The 22,274-nt window shown below is 41.3% G+C and overlaps 1 protein-coding gene across 3 annotated transcripts in view; it reads right to left on the reverse strand.

The window, feature by feature from the left end:
* Window positions 1-9,280: 9,280 nt before the first annotated feature.
* LOC116984656 (choline kinase alpha-like) overlaps window positions 9,281-22,274 on the reverse strand; it is a 60,320-nt gene continuing 47,326 nt past the window's right edge. For all 3 annotated transcript variants that reach the window (XM_033038936.1, XM_033038937.1, XM_033038935.1), the window contains 4 exons: window positions 20,052-20,160; window positions 16,001-16,107; window positions 12,068-12,149; window positions 9,281-11,918 (listed from right to left, as the gene is read on the reverse strand). In XM_033038936.1, coding sequence (XP_032894827.1) covers window positions 11,859-11,918; window positions 12,068-12,149; window positions 16,001-16,107; window positions 20,052-20,160 — 358 coding nt within the window. In that variant the 3' untranslated portion in view covers window positions 9,281-11,858. The remainder of the gene's footprint in view (window positions 11,919-12,067; window positions 12,150-16,000; window positions 16,108-20,051; window positions 20,161-22,274) is intronic.

Consider the following 22,274-nt stretch of genomic DNA (forward strand, 5'->3'; position numbering starts at 1 on the left):
CCACCAAATCCATACCGAGCAGCGATCCCCGCACATTAACACTATCCTACAACACTAGGGGCAATTTTACATTTGAACCAAGCCAATTACCAGTAACCTACAAAACTGTACGTCTTTGGAGTGTGGGAGGAAACCGAAGGTCTCGGAGAAAACCCACGCGGTCACAGGGAGAACTTACAAACTCCATACGTAGTCAGGACCGAACACGAGTCTCCGGCGCTGTACGGCAGCAATTCTACCGCCACGCCACCATTCTGCCCATATCTACCCATCACAGATATCACCCATATCACTAACATATCTGCTTCAAACACCAACCCTGGCAATTTGTTCCAGGAACTCACCCGCATATTGTTTTGAAACTTCGCCTTTCTCACCATAAATCTATGCCCTCTAGTATTTGATTTTTCCATGCTGGGAAATGATTCTAACTGTCTACCTATTAATGCCTCTCATAATGTTATATACTTCTATCAGGTCTCTCCACAACCTTTGTCTTTCCAGAGAAAACATTCCAAGTCCGTCCAACCTCTCCCTATAGGTAATATCCCCTAATCCAGGCATTATTCCAAAGCCTCCAAGTCCTTCCTCTAATGTTGTGACCAGAACTGCACACAATAGTCCAAAAATGTTCTATCCAAAGTCGTATAAAGCTGCATCATGACTAGCTGACTCTTATACTCAATGCCCTAACCTATGAGAGCAAGTGTACAATATATGCATTCTTTACCACACTATCAGCCCCATAGCATAAGCGTCCATGTCACGGGGCTGGAAACAGGAAATATCCTGAGCTAATTCTGATACCACCATCATCTATTGCAACAAGTGGTGGCTCCCACTGATTGTCACCGGAAGCTTGCATCCTTTTCCAGACAGACGATGACAGCGATGTCAACGTTTGAAACATGGAAGATGGACACGAAATAAGAAGACTATACTGTCTAATTGTGTTGCCACTTTCAGGAAGCTATGGACTTTGACCCCAAGGGCCCCCTGTTCATCAATGGCGTTAAGGTTCATGGCAGTAATGGTATAATTTCCCTCTTATATTTAAAGTCCCAAAATGCAACATCTCACACTTGCTCGGATTAAACTCCATCTGCCATTTCTCCACCCATTTCTGTAGATCTGTATCCTGCTGTATATTTTGACAGACTTACAGTTTGCAAACCCAGCAATTTTGGTGTCATCTGCAAACTTACTAAACAACCCGTATCTATGTTACGACAAAGTCATTTCTAAATACCTTTTCTGAATATCAACTTTGGTTCTTGGAACAATTTGGTTCCCAATTTTTCCAAGGCATCCGCATTTCATTCCAACAGCAGTGAAGTGCGCAGAAACGTTTTATGTCGAGACCATCGGAAACAATGGCAGAACCTGACAAATCTCCAGATCAGACCAGAATCTACCTTGCCTGCATTATAACAGCCCACTATTTTGATACTCTCCTACTCTAATCCAGATAAACCCCAAATACAGGAACTTCCATTATTACAGTGACATTTGTTGTATGATGTACTTTGTCTTCTGATGCATAGCTGGAGAGGGTGCAGACAAGGAGAGTTGTAGTTATAAGAGACATTTGGATTGGTCGGGTGGATCTATTTCAGTGTCAATGCAGCAGCAGGAGATTCCAAAAGGCAGTCGGTAGATTAGTTGAGTGATCAAATTTGGCTAATTGAGCAGATAATTTAAGGTATGAAGGCAAGGTGCAGTGGAGCGGCCTATTGCGAGCAGCCGTGGTTTCATCTTAGTTTTTATGTAGTAGTCATGGTAAGTAGAATGGTGAAATGTTCCTCTTGCAGGATGTCGGAAGTCAGGGAAACTGCTGGTTTCTGATGACTAAATCTGTGAAAATTGTGTCCAGGTGCAGTTATAGGGTGAGATTGAGCAAGCTAGTCATTTATTCCTTGCAGCTCAGGAGGATGAGGTGTAATCTTATAGCAGCGTATAAGATCCTGAGGGGAATGGATAGGGTAAATGCATAGAATATTTTAGTCATAATAGTGAAATCAAGAACCAGGGGTCATAGATTTAAGGTGAGAGGGGAAAGATTTAATAGGAATTTGAGTGGCAAATTTTTCACACATGTGTATATGGAATGTTCTGCCAGAGGAGGTAGTTGAGGCAGGTACTATAACAACATTAAGTTGAGACATTAGTTAAGACAAATGTGGGTCCCTTGAAGACAGAAACAGGTGAATTTATTATGGGGAACAATGAAATGGCAGACGAGTTGAACAGGTACTTTGGATCTGTCTTCACTAAGGAAGACACAAACAATCTCCCAGAGGACCTAGGGTGACAGAGGAACTGAAGGAAATTCACATTAGGCAGGAAATGGTGTTGGGTTGAATGATGTGACTGAAGGCTGATAAATCCCCAGGGCCTGATTGTCTGCATCCCAGGGTGCTTAAGGAGGTGGCTCTAGAAATCGTGGACGCATTGGTGATCATTTTCAATTTTTCTATAAATTCAGGATCAGTTCCTGTGGATTGGAGGGTAGCTAATGTTATCCCACTTTTTAGAAAGGAGGGAGAGAAAAAAAAAGGGAATTATAGACCAGTTAGCCTGACATCGGTGGTGGGGGAGATGCTGGAGCCAATTATAAAAGATGAATTAGCGGCATATTTGGACAGCTGTAACAGGATCTGTCCAACTCAACATGGATTTACAAAGGGGAAATCATGTTTGATAAGGTCCCACATAGGAGATTAGTTGGCAAAATTAGAGCACATGGTATTGGGAGTAGGGTACTGACATGGATAGAAAATTGGTTGGCAGGCAGGAAACAAAGAGTTGGGATTACGGGTCCCTTTCAGAATGGCAGGCAGTGACTAGTGGGGTACCGCAAGGCTTGGTGCTGGGACCGCAGCTATTTATACATTAATGATTTAGATGAAGGGATTAAAAGTAACATTAGCAAATTTGCAGATGACACAAAGCTGGGTGGAAGTGTGAATTGTGAGGAGGGTGCTATGAGGATGCATGGTGACTTGGACAGGTTGGGTGAGCGGGCAGATGCATGGCAGATGCAGTTTAATGTGGATACATGTGAGGTTATCCACTTTGGTGGCAAGAACAGGAAAGCAGATTATTATCTGAATGGTGTCAGGCTAGGAAAAGGGGAAGTACAATGAGATCTGGATGTCCTGGTACATCAATCACCGAAAGTAAGCATGCAGGTACAGCAGGCAGTGAAGAAAGCTAATGGCATGTTGGCCTTCATAACAAGAGGAGTTGAGTATAGGAGCAAAGAGGTCCTTCTGCAGTTGTACAGGGCCTTGGTGAGACCACACCTGGAATATTGTGTGCAGTTTTGGTCTCTAAATTTGAGGAAGGACATTCGTGCTATTGAGAGAGTGCTGCGTAGGTTCACGCGGTTAATTCCCGGGATGGCGGGACTGTCATATGTTGAAAGAATGGAGCGACTGGGCTTGTATACACTTGAATTTAGGATGAGAGGGTATCACTGAAATTATAAGATTATTAAGGGATTGAACATGCTAGATGCAGGAAACATACTCCCGATGTTGAGGGAGCCCAGAACCAGGGGCCCCCAGCTTAAGAATAAGGGGTAGGCCATATAGAATGGAGATGAGGAAAAACATTTTCACCCATAGAGTTGTGAATCTGTGGAATTCTCTGCCTCAGAAGGCAGTGGAGGCCGATTCTCTGAATGCTTTCAAGAGAGAGATAGATAGAGCGCTTAAAGAAAGCGGATTCAAGGGATATGGGGAGAAGGTAGGAACGGGGTACTGATTGTGGATGATCAGCCATGATCACAGTGAATGGCAGTGCCGGCTTGAAGGGACAAATGGCCTACTCCTGCACCTTTTGTGTATTGTCTATTGTCTAACATGTAAAAGACATATGGACAGTGACATGGATAGGAAAGGTTTAGAGGGAAATGAGTCAAATACAGGCAGGTGGGACAAGTATAGGTGGGCCATGCTGGTCGGCATGGGAATGTTTGGCCGAAGAGCCAGTTTCTGTGCTGTATGACTCGATGAAAGACAGGAGATTCTGTGGCAGTAAACTCTAGGTGTGGTGGCTCCCAGATTCCAGAGTCAAGGATGTCTCTTTGTGATGCAGAACATTCTCAAGAGGGAGAGTGAGCAGCCAAAAGCCAAGAAACATATTGATAGAAAAAGAGGTTGGATCCTGCAGAGTGAAAGATAGGCAAAAGGTTAAAAAGCAGGAGCTCAAGGGCTGTAATTTCTGGATTAATTACAGTACCACATGCTAGTAAGGATGGGAGTAAGAGGATATGTAAAATGGAGTGTGGCTGAGGAGCTGTGGGGGAGGAAGGGAATCAGATTCCAGGACCATTGGGATCTCTTCTGGAGCAGAGCTAACCTGAACAATACGAATGGGCTGCACCTGAACTGGAGGGGAATTAACACTGGTCTGGAGATTTTCTAGTGCTAAATGGGAACGGTTAAACTTGTCTGTCAGGGGGTGAGGCCCAAAGCAGAGATGTGGTAGATGAGAAACTCATAGCATAAGTTAAAATGAGCAAGTACAGTTGGCAGAACAGGCAGGAGCAGGGAAGGGAGCAAGAAAGGACTAATAGACTAAACTGTATTTACCCAAGTGAAAGAAGCCTGACAGATAAACCACCTGAACTCAGGGTATGGATGGGACCGAGATATTTTAATGACAATAGAAATGACTGAGAGTTGGGAATCGTGGCGTCGGGTGGGCTGCTGCTGATGATGCAGAAGGGCCTCCTGTCCGAGGTGGACGCACTGAGCGGCCACACGTACGGAACCCGCAGCCGGTCCCAAAACCGGTCCAGCTCCAGCCATGGGCAGCTCTGGAGGGGGTCGAGTTAGGATTAGGGATTTTCCGCTCAGTGGAAGATGCCTTAGCCTTCCCCCAGCCTTGCACTGCCCCAGTTCCACTATGGCCATGACCCCCCACTCTGCACACTGGCAGTCAGTGGGGTTCAGTAAACTGGGGAATGCACAGGATCTGCCCTCACCCATTAATTAGGCGGGTTCAGGAGCTGGTGAATCCCGGGACCTCTGCGGAAGTCTCACACAACATACACCTCCAGTCGGACTCACAATTATATTCATTATATTATTATATTATTTTTATATAATGTAATTATAAATAATTATATACAACTAGTTATATTCACATTATATATATATATATATATATAGTTTAAATAGACCGCAGCATGGAATTAGGCTCCCCATAGAGTAACATGAGCATTGAGCACTAGATGGCGATGTTACTTTTTAAATCTAATTTTCCAATTAGCTTAATTAATTAGTGTGCAACTTTTGGCACTGACTAGTTATGAATTCCTTCTCAACTCTATTTAATCTAAATCTGTGCCAAATTTCAAGTAGATACCAGACATTGTTCACGAAAGTTAAATTCTAGACACATTTTCGATGCTCGGCCCACATGTGGAGTCACAGGAGATGGGCCAGGTCTTCAATGAATATTTCTCGTCTGTACTTACCATGGAGAAGGTCATGGAAGAAAATAGTGTTGTCTTGAAAAATATCAACATTACAAAAGAGCTGGTGCTGATGCTCAAAGGAAATACAGTAGGATAAATCCCTGGGACCTGATCAAGTGTATCCCAAAACATTGTGACAGCTTTATTTCAGAAGGGCTGTAAAGACAAGCCAAGAACTGCAGGCTGGTGAAGCCAACATCAGTGGTCTGGTTAGTAAGTTTCGGATGACCTCAAAATTGGTGATATAAAGAAAGTTAGTTAAGGTTACAACAGAGTAAAAACCAACTTGGACAAGTTTGAGGTCTTAGATTTTGGTAAGTTGAACCAGGGCAGGACTTACTTGGCAAATACCACAAACCTATGTCTTCTAATATTAATTACCACGGGGAAAAGACACTCTACCTTGTCTATGCCTTTTATAGTTTTGTTTACTTCTATCCTCACCTCTCAGCTTTGGATGCTCCAGAGAAAACAGTCCAGGTTTGCTTAATCTTTCCTTTCAGTTAATGCACTCCAATCCAGGTAGCATCCTGGTGAATCTCTTCGACATTCTCTCCAAAGCCAGCAGCTGTATGAAACCGATCCGGTAGCATTTGGAACATTGTATGCAGGGCAGGTTGCATCACCACAAGAGGGATGCGTGGATGCAATGACGGAAATCCTGGGGGGGGCGGGGGACCTGGGAGACACGTCCCCCCCCCCCCCGTATGCTTTGAGAGGTGGGGGACAATTCCCCCCCATGCTTTGTAATGCAACTTTATCAGACACTTTCTAAGGGTTGAATCTGCCCGTTCGCGGGGCCTTAAAATGAAACTGCTGCATCGAGGTGATCGAGGCTCCCAATGTTTAAGTCCCCGCCGGCCGATGAAAGCCCCCGCGAACAGGCCGATAGTTAGTGTGTGTGTGTGTGTGTGTGTGTGTGTGTGTGTGCGCCAAGAAATTGTGTCCCCCCCTCCCCATGTTTTGATAGCGATTTCAGTGCCTGTGTGGATGCATCAACTTTTATATGATCAATGCCCTGACCAAGCAAGCAGACCATATAACTTGTATTTTGAGAGGGCTTATATACAAAAATGCTCAGCCATGATCATATTGAATGGTGGTGCTGGCTCGAAAGGCCCAATGGCCTCTTCCTGCGCCTATTTTTCTATGTAACTCACAAGTGTCCAGATGAAACTCCATCAGCTATTTCTCTGCACAAATTTAAAATTGATCCATATCCCGCTGTATCCTTTGACAACCTTCCTCACTATCATTAACCACCAATTTTCTTGTATGCAAGTTTATTTATTAGACCATCTACATTTTCATCCAAATAATTAATAAATATTACAAACAGTTGGGTAGTTCTCTCAATGAGCTTGCACAGGCACAACAAATGACTTTTGTATTGCATCATTGTAAAGATAACCAAATCAGTACGGGAGAACCTCAAGGCTGTGTGCTCAGCCCTCTGCTCTACTCACTCTATATTCAAGACTGTGTAGCCAGACACCATGCAAACTCCATCTTCAAGTTTGCCAATGACACCACCGTTGTGGGATGAATTACAGATGATGAATCAGAGTATAGAAGAAAGGAGATTAAGAACCTTGTAACTAGGTGCCAAGACAAGAAACTCTTCCTCAATGTCAGCAAGACAAAGGAGATTGTGATTGACTTCAGAAAGCAAATCAGTGCACCCACCCAGTATACATCGATGGCGCCGAAGTAGAGATGGCCGAAAGCTTCAGGTTCCTAGGAATAAATATCACTCGCAATTTGTCCTGGACCAGCCACATCGAATCTATGACCAAGAAAATACACCAATGCCTCTACTTCCTTAGAAAGCTTAGGAAATTCAGCATGTCAACAACCCTCACCAATTTCTGCAGATGCACCTTGGAAAGCATTTTATTGGGATGCATCACACCATGGTTTAGGAACAATTCCATCCAAAACCGTAAAAACATTGCAGTTGTGGGCGTAGCCCAGATCATCATGCAAACCGACCTTCCTTCCATTGACTCCATCTGCAATTCATGCCGCCTCCGCAAGGCTGCCAGCATAACCCAGGGCCAGTCTCACCCTGGTCACTCACTTTATCCCCTCTCCCATCAGGCAAGAGGTACAGAAGTTTGGGCAGCTTATTCCCCCCCAGTTATCAGGCAAGTAAAAGGTCCTCTAATCAGATAGTTAATGATTGTTCAAAGGTCTCCAATCAGACTAAATATTGTACCCTTTTTCTACGGACTGTGGTTGGCCTGATTCTATTCATGCATAATCTTTCCTTTGACTGGAGGTATAACTGGGTCTGTCGTTTGTGGATTTTGGGAAGGAAATAATCCAAGGTATTTGTATGAGAGTTCTAAATCCTCATACCTGCCCCTTGATCATGGGGACCCCAGCTAAGCCTGCCTTTTTGTTAGTCAGTACAAGTGAGCACAGACTATCGACCGATGATAGTGCAAACCCACCGACTCCTCGTTATCTAGATATCTCAACCCACCCTGCTTCTTACAAAGATGCTATCCCTTACTCTCAATTTCTCCGAGATGTCCTCTTTCTTTAGTAAATCTGGTTTCCCCCCCTGCTGTTATAAATGGATTCCTCACCCATGTCTCCTCTGTAAACTTTTGTACTGCTCCCTCCAGACAGAACAAGGATAGTTTTCCTAATCATCACCTTTCACTCCATCAGTCTCTGTATCCAACAAATCATTCTTTGACAATTCCGCCATCTCCAACGTGATCTTACTGCCAGTCACATCTTCTTATCCCCACCCCTTTCTGTCTTCCAGAGACTGCTCCCTCCCTACTTGGTTCACCTGCCTACCCAACAAACCACCTCTCCCCAGCTACTTTACCCTGCAACCAGTGGAGGGTGAATGAGAAATGTTTGCTCTGAAAGCATAAACATCAATATCTTAACCATCAGAATTGTCATTGCAGATACATGCAAAATGTGAAGTAGTTTGGAATTGAAAATGACATTGCCATCTTTGTTTTGCATACATTATTTGTTGTATCCCACTCGATTAACTCATTGGTTGTGCAATTTTGCTTTTCCTAAAAATGTATTCTTTAGATGACTGATAGGGTTGCATGCATTTTCCTTTCATTGTTTTAGAATGCAGATTGCAGAAAGGTTCTTGGATGGTATGTTATAATTGTCTAACATATTATGAAATTGTTCCTCACAAATTCCCTCTTCATAGGTAGTTATCAGACATTGCTACAGCATGTTCTCAAATTTCAATTATGTTGTAAACTTTGTCATTTGAACCAGAGAATGTTATTTAGATCATAGTTGGGAATACAATAACGTAATTTCCATCTGTGCTGCCTATTAAACACAGTGGAACTAAGATGGTTCCCGTTGCAGTCAACTAAAAATCACAGCATAGTCTAACATTAAATCGCAAAGTTAAATTTTTCCCTGAAAGATGAAGGGGCAACATATTTGCTATGCTACTTTTCCCAACATTGGTCAACTACTAAACATTAGTTCAGACGAAGGCAAAATACAACATTTTTTCTCAAGGCAACATCCAAACGACAATGAAAATAGTCACCAGGACTGGGACAAACATTTGATAGTTATGAATTTCACAACCAGTAAAAATTATTATTGTACCTATCAGATTTTGACACCATTTTGAAAATTAATCAAGTGAATGATTATGATTTCTTAAATTTGTTCCCACATCCTATTTAATAACAGATCAGCAGCAAGACCCAAACAGGAACTTGACATTTGCATCAGGTTTTATACGACTTATAGTTTATTACAAGGCAGGAAAGAACAATGAAGTTGCATCCAGTTAAGAAATTTTATTTTGAAAGCAAATCATTCATAAGCACTGCTCCAAATGGAACCATTTATATCCAGAAATTGTCATTATCTTGATATATCATCTTTGGCCACACTGAGAAAGTCAAGTGCATACTCTTCAATCATATTTCCTTATGCTGTTAGGAAAGCTTTATTAAAAGATTTGATGCCATACATAAACTGTGCAATGACGTTTTACAAAAATACAACTGATTTGGCATTAACATAAACATATCACACCACATCACTGCATTATAAAGTTAAAAGCATTCATCACATTTTCTTTACAGTCATAAACAAAGTCAATACCTCAACATACAAGGTAAATTTTGATTGCTTATACTGCAATTCCACCAGTGCAATTACGCTATCTTACTAAAAAGGCAGGACCGAGCCAGTAAAGCTGAAGCATGACACAAAGGTAACATTGTTGTCTTTTGTCATTAACAGTGTAACTGCAAACCAAAATGTATTTAGTGATACATGAAATACAGTACTAACATTTTACATTTCAACTTTTGTTGGCATAGTTTAAGTTGGCTATAGCATTTCACACCGTATTTTAAACAAATAGGTTGTACAAAACTCTTTAAAAATAGGAATTAGAGCTTTACTGGACTGGCTTCTATCTGCATCTTGGTAAGATATTCGATTGGTACGAAGAATTAAAGCCCTAATCTGGTGACAAAGTTCAAACATGTACAAAATATATGTACAGATTAGCTTTATATTTGCATTAACTTCATTTATAATAATTTGCTCTGGATAATTCAATGAATAGCTTCAATGCTCATCAAATAAACGTTGATTTGTAAACTTTCCCACCCATTCCAATCAATCTTGCCTTTGGTCTTAATTTCAGAGCTCAATCAAACTACTTGCACATTATACTGTACAAGACAAAGAAAATGGCTCAGGTGTTAGCTTACTTGCCTTCATGTGGGCACATCAATTGAATTACAGACAATAATAGAATACTAAGTTACTGATAAATATTAGTTACTCTTACTTGACCTCAGGTACAGCAAACTGACAACAGCAGAACTTGAAATTCACAATCTAGTTGGCTTGGAAACTAAAGAGTGTTGATGAAACTGCAAAAGATATCATCTCAATAGATGATAGAAAGCAACATCAGGGTTGGAAATTCAACTTTGGCAAGACTGCAGACCAGCTGCCTTTTACAAAATCCTGCCTGTTCATCCTTAATGGATTCTTGTCAATGTTGAACTTCAAAGAAAGTCAATTTAATTTAGTGATTCGGTTGCAATTAATACAAGATTCAAACATTCAACTCATTCAAAAAAAAAAAAAGAAGATATAACATCATATTATGTTTATTCACATTATTATTGAGTATAAAGGAACAGTAAAGATTGAACATATTCCTCCAAAAATAGTCTTCACGATGTAATGACGTCAGAATGAAAGAAAAATCAAAACTGCTACAATTTGATACCGTAAACTATAGTTTTAAAAAACTATATCAACTCAACATATTAGAAACTGGTCCCATATCAGAGATCAAACTCAATCCACTACACCCTTCTATATGGGATTCCATAATACCCTCCCTCCACATCCCCTAATCCCAATACTCGAGATTAAAATAAATGTAGGTACAGATGTACTACCCAAGAACTAGACTTATCCAAGTTTGTTTAGGGCTACTTCTAGCGTTCAAATGACTGAACAATGTGAATACCAGCGAAGAACACTGCAAAGGCATCCTGGTTCATTAGCAGCTTGGACCATCTTATTGCAAGATTATCTGAAGATGACTGGGAAGATTCAAGGACACGATGAAAGAACAATCTCACTTGGTTGTTTAACTATGCTTGCTATTCAATCATTAATAGGGTTAAGGTACTTATGCCCTATATGGCTCAGGTATCAGTCAGATTACTGAAAGCATCTAGTTCTATTCCTCCCTTCGACAAGTGTGTTATCATTAACAAAGCAAAATGATACTATGTTGTATATACAAATTTAACTTAAGTAGCTTTAGTTTCCCAAATATTATGAGATAAAATGATTAAACTGTTTCAATCTATATTTATAGGTAAGTGCTTCAGCAAATAAATCAACTTGTTGCTCATTTGTGATATCACTTAACCAAAAAATATTTTTACTAAAAAACAGAAGAGTAATGTAAAAAAGCTTTCGTAAAATACATGTCAGATTTTCCAGATGGGAGAATATTTTGATGTACACTATCCAATATTTTGTTCATTGAATATCTAACAAATAAAGTTACTCCAGTTGAAGGATTAGTTATTTCGTACTGGTTTAACATATTACTGTGCTTTTTGAAATTCTATTTATAAAGCATCTCTAAAAAAGGTAAACATAACATTTTGCATTCCATAAATTTGATTTTTCTTTTAAACTCTACAAATCCATATTCTAAACTTCAACCCACATGAATCAAATCCCCACAGTCAGATCTCTGCTTGGACCTTGTTGTGGATTTCCATAATTGGCCCTGACAGTGTTAAATTACTCTTCTGCCTTTGTCTTTACTTCATACCACTGGTTCATCCCATAGGCTTTGTAATCAAACACCCAGTTGCCTTTTCTGTTCAAAGTAAGTTTCAAATCTCGCAATGGCATACTCCTATGGAAGAAACAATTGAAAACAACGATTGAAATTTCACCACATATTAAAGAAAATATGTTTTAGTCTAATGCTAACGTATTAAGTGCATAAAAGTCAAAGAAAGCCATTAATTAACTTTTCACCAAAAATGACAATGTTGCACTTACCAAATATCCAAATTCAATAGTTGAAATCCGAGCTTGAATAATAGACCATAAGCCCCAAAAGAAATGAGATGCAAGTGCATATCTGCGGTTTTAAATAGATAATTCAATGTATGCATTAGTTGCTGCAAGACTACGAAGAAATATATTGAACACAACAATGTAGAAATAAAAAAGACCAAAAAGAACTAATGGCAGGCCATTTCACCAGTTTAAATTTAACACTGAAGCATCTAACTATCCCTTCACTTGTATTATCTGCTGTTGCTATAAAAGCATTAATAAAAGTTAATAATTTTGCCACTAATGTATTTCATAAATATGGCAGATGTAAATATTTTTAAAGGACGTGATTCAAATACTTGTGGCTGATCAATTAAACAGTTCCGTGTTACAATGAATCGCTCATTCTTCATGAAAACGTACTTGAACAATAAATAAAGGCTCCTTTAGAAGTTCTTTTTTGCTTCATCAGTGTGAGCATTTCCATTTCTCCATATATTTTTTCTGGTTCTGATTTTAGATGATGCTTTGCTAAATTACGCTCCGTGATAAAATTATCAGTCATTTGGGAGACCCTTTGTGATGAACAGAAATTAGGTAGCTTTCATCCCATTCGATAAACTAGATTCAAACCTTTTGCTGAACAGGCAGTGTTCAAGCTCATTATGATCTCAAATTTTCTGGCACATTGAACTGTCATTTGATGCTTCCATTAAAAATAGATTGGGTGTCTACAAGAGAATACAGTCTGCTTTAAATATTTTAAAGTGGTTCCCTCATTCCTTTTCTGCCATTTAATTAGATCAGTACCCCTTTCTTGTGTTTACCCTATAATCCTTGATTTTAAAAACTCCATACCTGAATATATACCTTCCATACCTTGAATGTACCAAACAATTCATTACAAAACCATTAAGAGCTCATTAATAACTATTCCAAGCAGATGTAGGACTGTAGCATTGACTTAAAATAAACTTTTCTTCTCTCCCAGATTTCTCTATCTTAATGCCAGATCTGAACTAAAGAATGAAAATCAATTAAAAATAAATTCCAGCTAAAGCTGCCCAGCTGCACATGAATTTCCATCAACTGCAGTTATTGAAATCAAACTCTGCTGTAGTTTGATAAGGTAGATGAAAGGATGATGCCTCCCTAGCTGGGGTAAATAGGTTGCAGACTCAAAAGAAGGGCTTGATCATTCAGAACAGACATGAGAAGTGATCATGAAAATTTTTGAAGTTCTCTAATCAATTGTTTGGTATTTTCAAGGCACAGACCAGAGTTCCTAATTCATCAATTTGAATGAAATGACCCCATTTCTGTTGATCACAAAAAGTCTCCCAAATGACTGATACATATTACCACACAGCATAATTCAACAGAGCATCAATGAAAATCAGAACCCTGAAAAATATTTGGAGTGTGAGAAATGGAAATGCTCACGCTGGTGAAGAAAATATTAACTTTTACAGGATTAGTATTTATTGTTCAAGTGCATTTTCATGAATATTACAAGTTTTCAGAATGAACTAATTGTCCCCATCTGATTATTGGTGCAATGATTCTGCTCACTTTGAGCAAATTACACATAAATATTGTAGTTGACTAACCCTTTGCGGGCATAGCATTGGTAATGCCCAATTGCACATCGATGATGCTTAAAAATAGGTCTAGCCCCCTAATAATTATTGGCCAAGTAACTAAAGGATTTATTTCTGTACTGAAATTAATATTTAATACTTATAAAACCCATTTTGGTTACAGGTTGTTTTGTAAAGACTAGTGGCCAGCACAGTAACTATTGCATCAAGAATCAATCATTATTAACATCCCTAAGATGGTGGGCAATGAGATATGATGGTAGCATGTAAGATAGTCTGGCTTGCCATTGAGGGCACCCTTTCAACAGTACAACACTAATTCATACTCAGAAGGAAAGAGAATGGCTGTTGGATGAAATTGGCACTAATGCTACAGGCATGTTACAATGACCTACCAGGTCAATTGCTCTATCTGCAAACACAGATGACTACACAGCAATAGATAACTGGAGTTAACTCTAAGAGCCTCAGTGAATATAATGAGTAAACAAGCATTCTTATTTCTGAACCTACAATACAGCTGCTGGAAACAACTTGAGATTTTAACTTTGTAAACATAGAACATAGAAAAATAGGTGCAAGAATAGGCCAGCACCGCCATTCAATATGATCATGGCTGATCATCGAAAATCAGTACCCCATTCCTGCTTTTCCCCCCATATCCCTTGATTTCTTTAGCCCCAAGAGCCAAATCTAACTCTCTTGAAAACATCCAGTGAATTGGCCTCCACTGCCATCTGTGACAGAGAATTCCACTTATTTACAACTCTGGGCGAAAATGTTTTTCCTCATCTCAGTCCTAAATGGCCTACCCCATATTCTTAAACTGTGACCTCTGGTTCTGGACTTCTTAAGCTGCAACCCCTGGTTCTGGAAGGGATAATATTACAGTGGGGTAGTGGGGAAAGAGGTGGAGATGGTGAGAAGAGGATAGACGTGAATGCCAGCACGTCTAGGTGAATGAAAGCAATAATTGAGAATTATAGCTCTGCTCAGTGTGCACATCAAATGAATCTTCTTGTTACTCACAGCCTTAGAAGGCAATTTAAAAACACTAAAAATATATATTGGCAGGTTGGTCTTATTCCATGACAACCAAGCTGAAACTGATGGAAACTAAAAACCAGAAGCTTTGGGTTTGGATTGGTATCCTTCATCAAAGACCAGGTTAAAATTCCAAGTGGTCAACTACAGGGTGCAGAAGTAGTCTTAAATAATTGCTATACAATTTAATGATATTTCCTTTGACATATCCAGTTTCTATAAGTTAGATTACTAAATACTCTTTGGAAAAAGTACAAAAACCTTTGGGACTGGTTCATTCCCTACTTTCAACACTGTGTCCACTAATTTAATATAATAAACCAGAAATATACAATTTGTCAATTTTCCCTAGTTTTGGTATGCAGATTATCATATAACATGTTAACAAATGAGTGGTATTAACAAATGTCTGAAGACTGGTCATTAGTTTGTGTTAATGAAACATTTTGATATATCCATCACGATTCGTAATAAGCAAGTCACACAGCATGGATAGAGACCCTTCGTAACTACTTTCAGTAAACACTTATTAACGGACCCCTTTATAACTGATTTGGTTAGAGCAGACAGACCTGCCGATGCCACCCTTGGCTCACACCATCTCCCCGGCTGCTTAGAGCCCCGGATTCCAACATCAACCCCCCCCCCTCCCCCGGGAATTACAAGGTGCCCCAGCGAGCCCTTCTTCACCCACCCCTTGGTGCAGTTGACGTGGCTGTTGTTGCGGTTCACATTGTAGCCCCTAGCCAACTGTGACGTTTCTTTGGCTGCTGCCACCGACAGGACGAGCTCAGTCAACCCTAAACCTCCCCTCCCCACCTGCTGCTGCTTCTTCCTGTCGGCTGTTGCTTTGTCTGCACCTGCTCGACCATCGTCGCATCCTCCTGTCGCTCCGTCCACTCCCCCCACCCCCCGCAGCCTCCTCCTCCTCCTTCAGAGTCACCGCGTCACCATGGAAGCAGCAGCAGGTTAGAGGGGAGGGAGCCCCACGATGACTGAATGTGTCTTGTCGTTGGCAGCAGCATGAACTAAACGCTGTCCCAGGGGCTACAATGTGAGCTGCAACAATAGTTGCTCCAGCACTGGGTCCTTTTGTGTAACCACCATCTGCAGTTCTTTATTTCAAGTACATACCTTAATACGGTACGTGGTAATAGCTGATAACTGGCAATAACGGACACCAGTTACCCCCCCACCCCCACTGGTCCATTATAACAAGGGTTTACTACATATTGAAATGTTGTGCTTAACAGGTCAATTAAAAACTAAGAAAAAAATGTTGCATTACCTATTTATTTCTTCCAGCATTTGCTCTTCCATTTTTGCAATCTGTTTTTCATCCAAGACTTCAAAGGCATTCTGCAGCTCAGCATTGTAAACTCTAATAAAATTGAGCTGTCAAAAAATGTAATACGGTAAATAACAGCAAAATTATACATATTAAATTAAACCTAAACATTTCATACATGGATAGTTTGTTTTTATTCTGCCTGATAATTATATTCCAATATCACACCATTTGGGTCCATTGAGAACTGCAGCTTGAGACAAAATAAGCAAGGTACTCCTTAACAATATATTATGTTTTTAACTTATAATTGCAAGACAGGAACATGGGTACAAAATAACAAAAGTCAAATTTGAGGCTGAAGTGCACCTCTTAACAAATATTTAAGAACGAACCGGATCTTTGACGCTCAATGTGAGATTAATACTGCACCTGCCTGTTGCAGGATATGTGGTGATACATTTTAGAGTACTCCACAGATGTCTATACCACAATTAAAAAAAAAACAAAAAACAGTAGGTAGTTGTGCTATCCGACACCACAGAGACTGCCTGAACGTGGCAAGGTCTGATCCCTGACATTTAGAAGGATGAGAGGGTCTCTTATAGAAACATAAAATTCTTAAGGGATTGGACAGGCTAGATGCAGGAAAATGATCCAGCAGGCCTTGGCGGACCGAGTGTCAGTGTTCAGCAAAACGGTTTCCTCATCTACACTTGGTCTTGGCTGTACAGGATGTCACATCGGGAACATTGAATGCTGTACATGTTAGAGGAGGTGCATGTGAATCTCTGTCTCACATGGAAGGGCTACCAGAGTCCCTGGATGGAGGAGAGGGAGGTGGTGTTGGGACAAATGTTACATCTCCTCTGGCTGCAGGGATAATTACCTGAGGAGGGATGGCATGGATGGTAAGGGATGAGTGAACTAAAGAGTTGGAGAAAGAGTGGTCACTACAGAGAGAACAAAGGATTGAGGATGGGAATGAGTGTTTGACGGTTGGATCATGTTGCAGGTGGTGGAAATGTTGAAGAATAATGTGTTGGATGTGGAGGCCGAAAGGTGAAGGAACAGGGGGAAGGGGGCGAGAGCATAACTGCAGAACACAGAGGAGATAAGGGTGAGGGATCCATCCCACAACACCAAGGGGAAAACATGTTTACTAAAATCTTGCATGTCCTAGAGTGGAATGCCTCACCATGGGTGCCAGCGTGGTGGAGACGGCAAATTGGGAGTAGGGGATGCTGTCCTTGCAAGAAGCAGGGTAGAGGTGATGGCATTAGTAACGATCTGGGAGATGATTGTCTGGTGTTCACCCATGGTCAATGGGTCTTGAGGGAAAGTGTCCGAGAACAGGTGCTTGGCCTCAGCCCAGTGGAAGTCAGCCTGCCAGACCCCTTGTCGATGAGTTTCATAACAATATCTGGATTGTTACTGCGTGAACACACGCCAGTGTGCAGATGGGGTGAGATTTAAGTGGGCAAGACGAGTGGAGAAATCAAGATGGTTGTTGTTGAGCTGACAGTTTGAAATAAAAAGATCCAGAGGGTAGAAGGCTGGCCGGGGGAGTACAGGAGGAGAAAGATGTTGTAGACGGAAGGGATGATGACTGGTAGACGAGAATTCCTTGCCAGAGACCCACTGAGTTCCTCCATTATTTTGTGTTTTACTCCAGCACTTGCCACTTAAAGGAAATGGACTATCTAAAATCATGATTTACTGGGGGGGGGGGTTATGTACTTCCTTGCATGGCCACATTTGGCTACCTCATTTACTGGTGTCAAGGCTAAACTTTAGAAATCGTAGGACACTTGTACAGCTCATGTTGGGTTACCTCTGCCTTTAAGCACATCAACAGCATATTAAATCGGGTTGCTTTTTGGACTAGACATTCAACAGGGCTAAACAATGCATGTTGTAGTTTTTCCAGGAACAATGTGCTTGTCCCTGTAGAAAATAAGTCCTTTGCACGTCTTTGGTTAATAGGGTAGGCCTTGTCTTTGTTAATGTTCAGAAGAAAGCAATCTCATTAAAAATGACACATTTTCTAAAGGGAATCAACAGGGCAAATGCAAGGAGATGTTCTGAGGACCAAAAATGTCAAAAAGGGAAGGGCATTTAGGAGATGCGAGGAAATGTCTTTACTCAGGATGATGAATCTTTAGAATTATCAGTAATCAAGTTCATTCAAAACAGAGCAACATATTTCTGGATGTTGAAGGAATCGAAGGATCATCATCAATAACTAACTAAACTATTATCAACATTCTAAATTAACACCAAGTTAAAGATGTAGAATCACTGCAGGTTATACCTAGGAACTAATTAAATTGGGTACAATCATTTGAATATTTATGCAGTGGATTAAAATATATCAGATTCAGATTCAATTTTAATTGTCATTGTCAGTGTACAGTACAGAGACAACGAAATGCATTTAGCATCTCCCTGGAAGAGCGACATAGCAAATGATTTGAATAAATAATAATAAGTGATAATAAGTGTCCGGGGGGGGGCGGGATTGGCAGTCACCGAGGTACGTTGTTGAGTAGAGTGACAGCCGCCGGGAAGAAGCTGTTCCTGGACCTGCTGGTTCGGCAACGGAGAGACCTGTAGCGCCTCCCGGATGGTAGGAGGGTAAACAGTCCATGGTTGGGGTGAGAGCAGTCCTTGGCGATGCTGAGCGCCCTCCGCAGACAACGCTTGCTTTGGACAGACTCAATGGAGGGGAGCGAGGAACCGGTGATGCGTTGGGCAATTTTCACCACCCTCTGCAATGCCTTCCGGTCGGAGACAGAGCAGTTGCCATACCATACTGTGATGCAGTTGGTAAGGATGCTCTCGATGGTGCAGCGGTAGTTCACCAGGATCTGAGGAGACAGATGGACCTTCTTCAGTCTCCTCAGGAAGAAGAGACGCTGGTGAGCCTTCTTGATCAGAGTTGAGGTATTGTGGGACCAAGAGAGGTCATCGGAGATGTTGACTCCCAGGAACCTGAAGCTAGAAACACGTTCCACCTCCGTCCCGTTAATGTGGATGGGGGTGTGCGTGCCGCCCCTGGACTTCCTGAAGTCTACAATGAGCTCCTTGGTCTTCTTGGAGTTAAGGGCCAGGTTGTTGTCAGCGTACCATGCTGCTAAGTGCTGGACCACCTCCCTGTAGGCCGACTCATCGTTGTTGCTGATGAGGCCAATCACCGTTGTATCATCTGCATACTTGATGATGGTGTTAGTACCATGTACAGGTGTGCAGTCATAGGTGAAGAGGGAGTAGAGGGGGCTCAGCACACAGCCCTGTGGAACGCCGGTGTTCAGGGTGAGGGTTGAAGAGGTGTGCTTGTCTAACCTAACAGACTGGGGTCTGTTGGTTAGAAAGTCCAGTATCCAGTTGCAGAGGGAGGGGTCGATGCCCAGGTTACCGAGTTTGGTGATCAGTTTTGATGGTATAATGGTGTTGAATGCTGAGCTGTAATCGATGAACAGCATTCTTACGTAAGTGTCTCTGTTGTCGAGGTGGGAGAGGGCGGAGTGAAGTGCCGTTGAGATGGCATCCTCCGTACTCCTGTTCTTGCGGTAGGCAAACTGATAGGGATCCAGTGTGGGGGGTAGGCAGCTTTTGAGGTGTGCCAGGACCAGCCTCTCGAAGCACTTGGTGATGATGGGGGTAAGTGCAACTGGGCGGAATTCGTTGAGGCTTGCCGCAGTGGAGTGTTTTGGCACTGGCACGATGGAGGTAGTTTTAAGGCACGTGGGGACAACTGCTTGGGCAAGTGACAGGTTGAAGATGTCAGTCCAGACGTCTGTCAGCTGCGCAGCACAGGCCCTGAGCACGCGCCCGGGGATGCCGTCAGGGCCAGCAGCTTTACGTGCATTAGTCCTACTCAGTGCCACGAATACGTCGTAGGGGGTGAGTGTGAGGGGTTGGTGATCGACAGGTAGCACAGCCTTGATGGCTGTCTCTAGATTGTCCCTGTCGAAGCGGCCATAGAAGTGTCCGGGGGGTGAAAATGCATTACTTGCATGCTTGAAAATGCATTACTGATAGAACTTGCCTGTTGCATTTTGGTGGGGTATTTCTTGATGTCAGCAATAAAAAACGGATACTCATCGCAGTTGTAGTCATACATCCATTCGCAGAAATGATTCCCAAAATCAAACCCTCTATAATAACAAAAACATGGTAACTGAAATGTATCATTTTCTCATGCAGATTGACTTTTAGTCACAGTATCTGAGAAAGTTAAAATAGTAATATTTTGCAGTTATAAGGTCTCTCGATGCTTCAGCAGCGAGTTATATAAAATACACACTTCATGTGAAAAGATGAAGCGAGCCTATGGGTGGGGGGGGGGGGGGGGGGGTCTTTCTCACAAGAAATCCTAACTCTGGCCTGACCTGCCACTCAGCATAATCATGACTGATCTGCTCCAGGTCTCAAATATTTCTCTGTGCCTGATCCTCATTGCCCCCAATCCCCCAATTTCAAAATCGATCTTACTTTCAATTTAATATGCGAGCCTCATTAACTCTGGTACAGGAAATTTCAGAGGTTCACTATTCTATAAACCTTGTTTTTAAATGGCTGGCCCTTTATCTTTGGACATAAGTGAAGTGAGCAGAATTAGGCCATTCGGCCCATGAAATCCACTCCGCCATTCAATCATGGTGGATCTATCTCTTCCTCCTAAACCCCTTTCTCCTGACTTCTCCCTATAACCCCCGACACCCATACTAATCAAGAATCTCTATCTCTGCCTTAAAAATATCAATTGACGCCTCCACAGTCTTCTGTGGCTAGAATTCCACAGATTCACCACCCTCTGACTGACGAAATTCCTCCTCATCTCCTTCCTAAAGGAAAGTTCTTTAATTCTGAGGCTATGACCTCCATTCCTAGACTCGCCCACTAGTACAATTATCCTCCCCACATCCACTTTATGCAAGCCTTTTACTATTCGGTAAGCTTCAATGAGGTGCTCGTTCATGCTTCTAAACTCCAACGGGTACTGGCCCAGTGTCGTCAAATGCTCATCATACGTTAACCCACTCATTCCTGCAATCATTCTTGTTAACCTCGCCTTAATCTATTAATGACCCAACTTTAAAAGTGTTATCAGTTAACTTCAAGTTCAGAAGTTCTTGCATTGGAATAGCATCTCCATTATCTGTTTGTGACTTCATTCTCATTTGCTTTTATAATTGGAAAAAGATTTTGACATGTAACACTAAACTAGAATTACTTTCTTTTTTAAAATGCCTCTTTTTAGTGCACAATTACTTTAACAAATTTTCAATTTCAATGTTTTCATATTCTAATTTTGTCAAATCTTTTATATTTTTAATGAAAATTGAGTTGTAACTGTAAACACAATGATAAAAAAGAATTTTAAATGCGCCTACTTTAACATATTAACAGCTTTTATATCACAAAGTTTCTATATATGGCATGTACATGGAAGATGCATTAATTTGAAGTGAGTTTCCCCACAAAATATTAATAATTGCTTTACACCTTCAACATATTTTTATTTCCTATTTGCAACAATCCATACAATTTACATCCAGTCACCTATTTACTTTAATGAAATTGGGATAGTGAAATTAAGGCGTATGTTTTGAGTTAGTCAAGTAAGGTAAGCTAGTTAATCACCAAAAAGCAGAATTTATATCACGATGTATATTTAACACACACCCACTCAGTGAATCACAGGCAGGATGTCGACTTCCGCACCATCAGATCTTGGTACTTTTTAAACCGTTCAGTTAGCCACAATACAACATCCTGTCGTGACAGAGCAAGGCAGTAATGAGGAAAATGTACCAGCACTATGGTTCACACTTGCAGCCACAAGCTCAAATAATGGCAGAATTTACAGCTAATGTGGCACAAGCTTCTATTGCTCCAGCCAGGCCTGGGGGGGGGGGGGGGGGGATGATGACGGTGGAATGCTGTGTGCAGCAACCATTTAGTGAAGTTAGATAATGTGACATGAAGGATAGATTTTCTGGCAAGGAGCTTTGAGGAATATAGCAGTGGGCCTTGTACAGGAAGCCTATCATTTACAGAACAAAAGTGCAAGTTTATTTCACAGGTACACTCATAGACCATGTGATATTTGTTTCTTTAACTTTCATTGCAAGACAAGCAACATCCATCCAAATTGACAGCTGTGTTTGGAAGTTTCCCTGTAGTACGTTCTCTGTAGTACTGTAGAGGTTTGCCACTATGCCAAACTTGCACTGCTGCTATCGTCTTTAGATTACACAGCAAATTA

Source organism: Amblyraja radiata, chromosome 20, assembly GCF_010909765.2.
Source record: "Amblyraja radiata isolate CabotCenter1 chromosome 20, sAmbRad1.1.pri, whole genome shotgun sequence".
In the NCBI taxonomy this organism is placed as follows: domain Eukaryota; kingdom Metazoa; phylum Chordata; class Chondrichthyes; order Rajiformes; family Rajidae; genus Amblyraja; species Amblyraja radiata.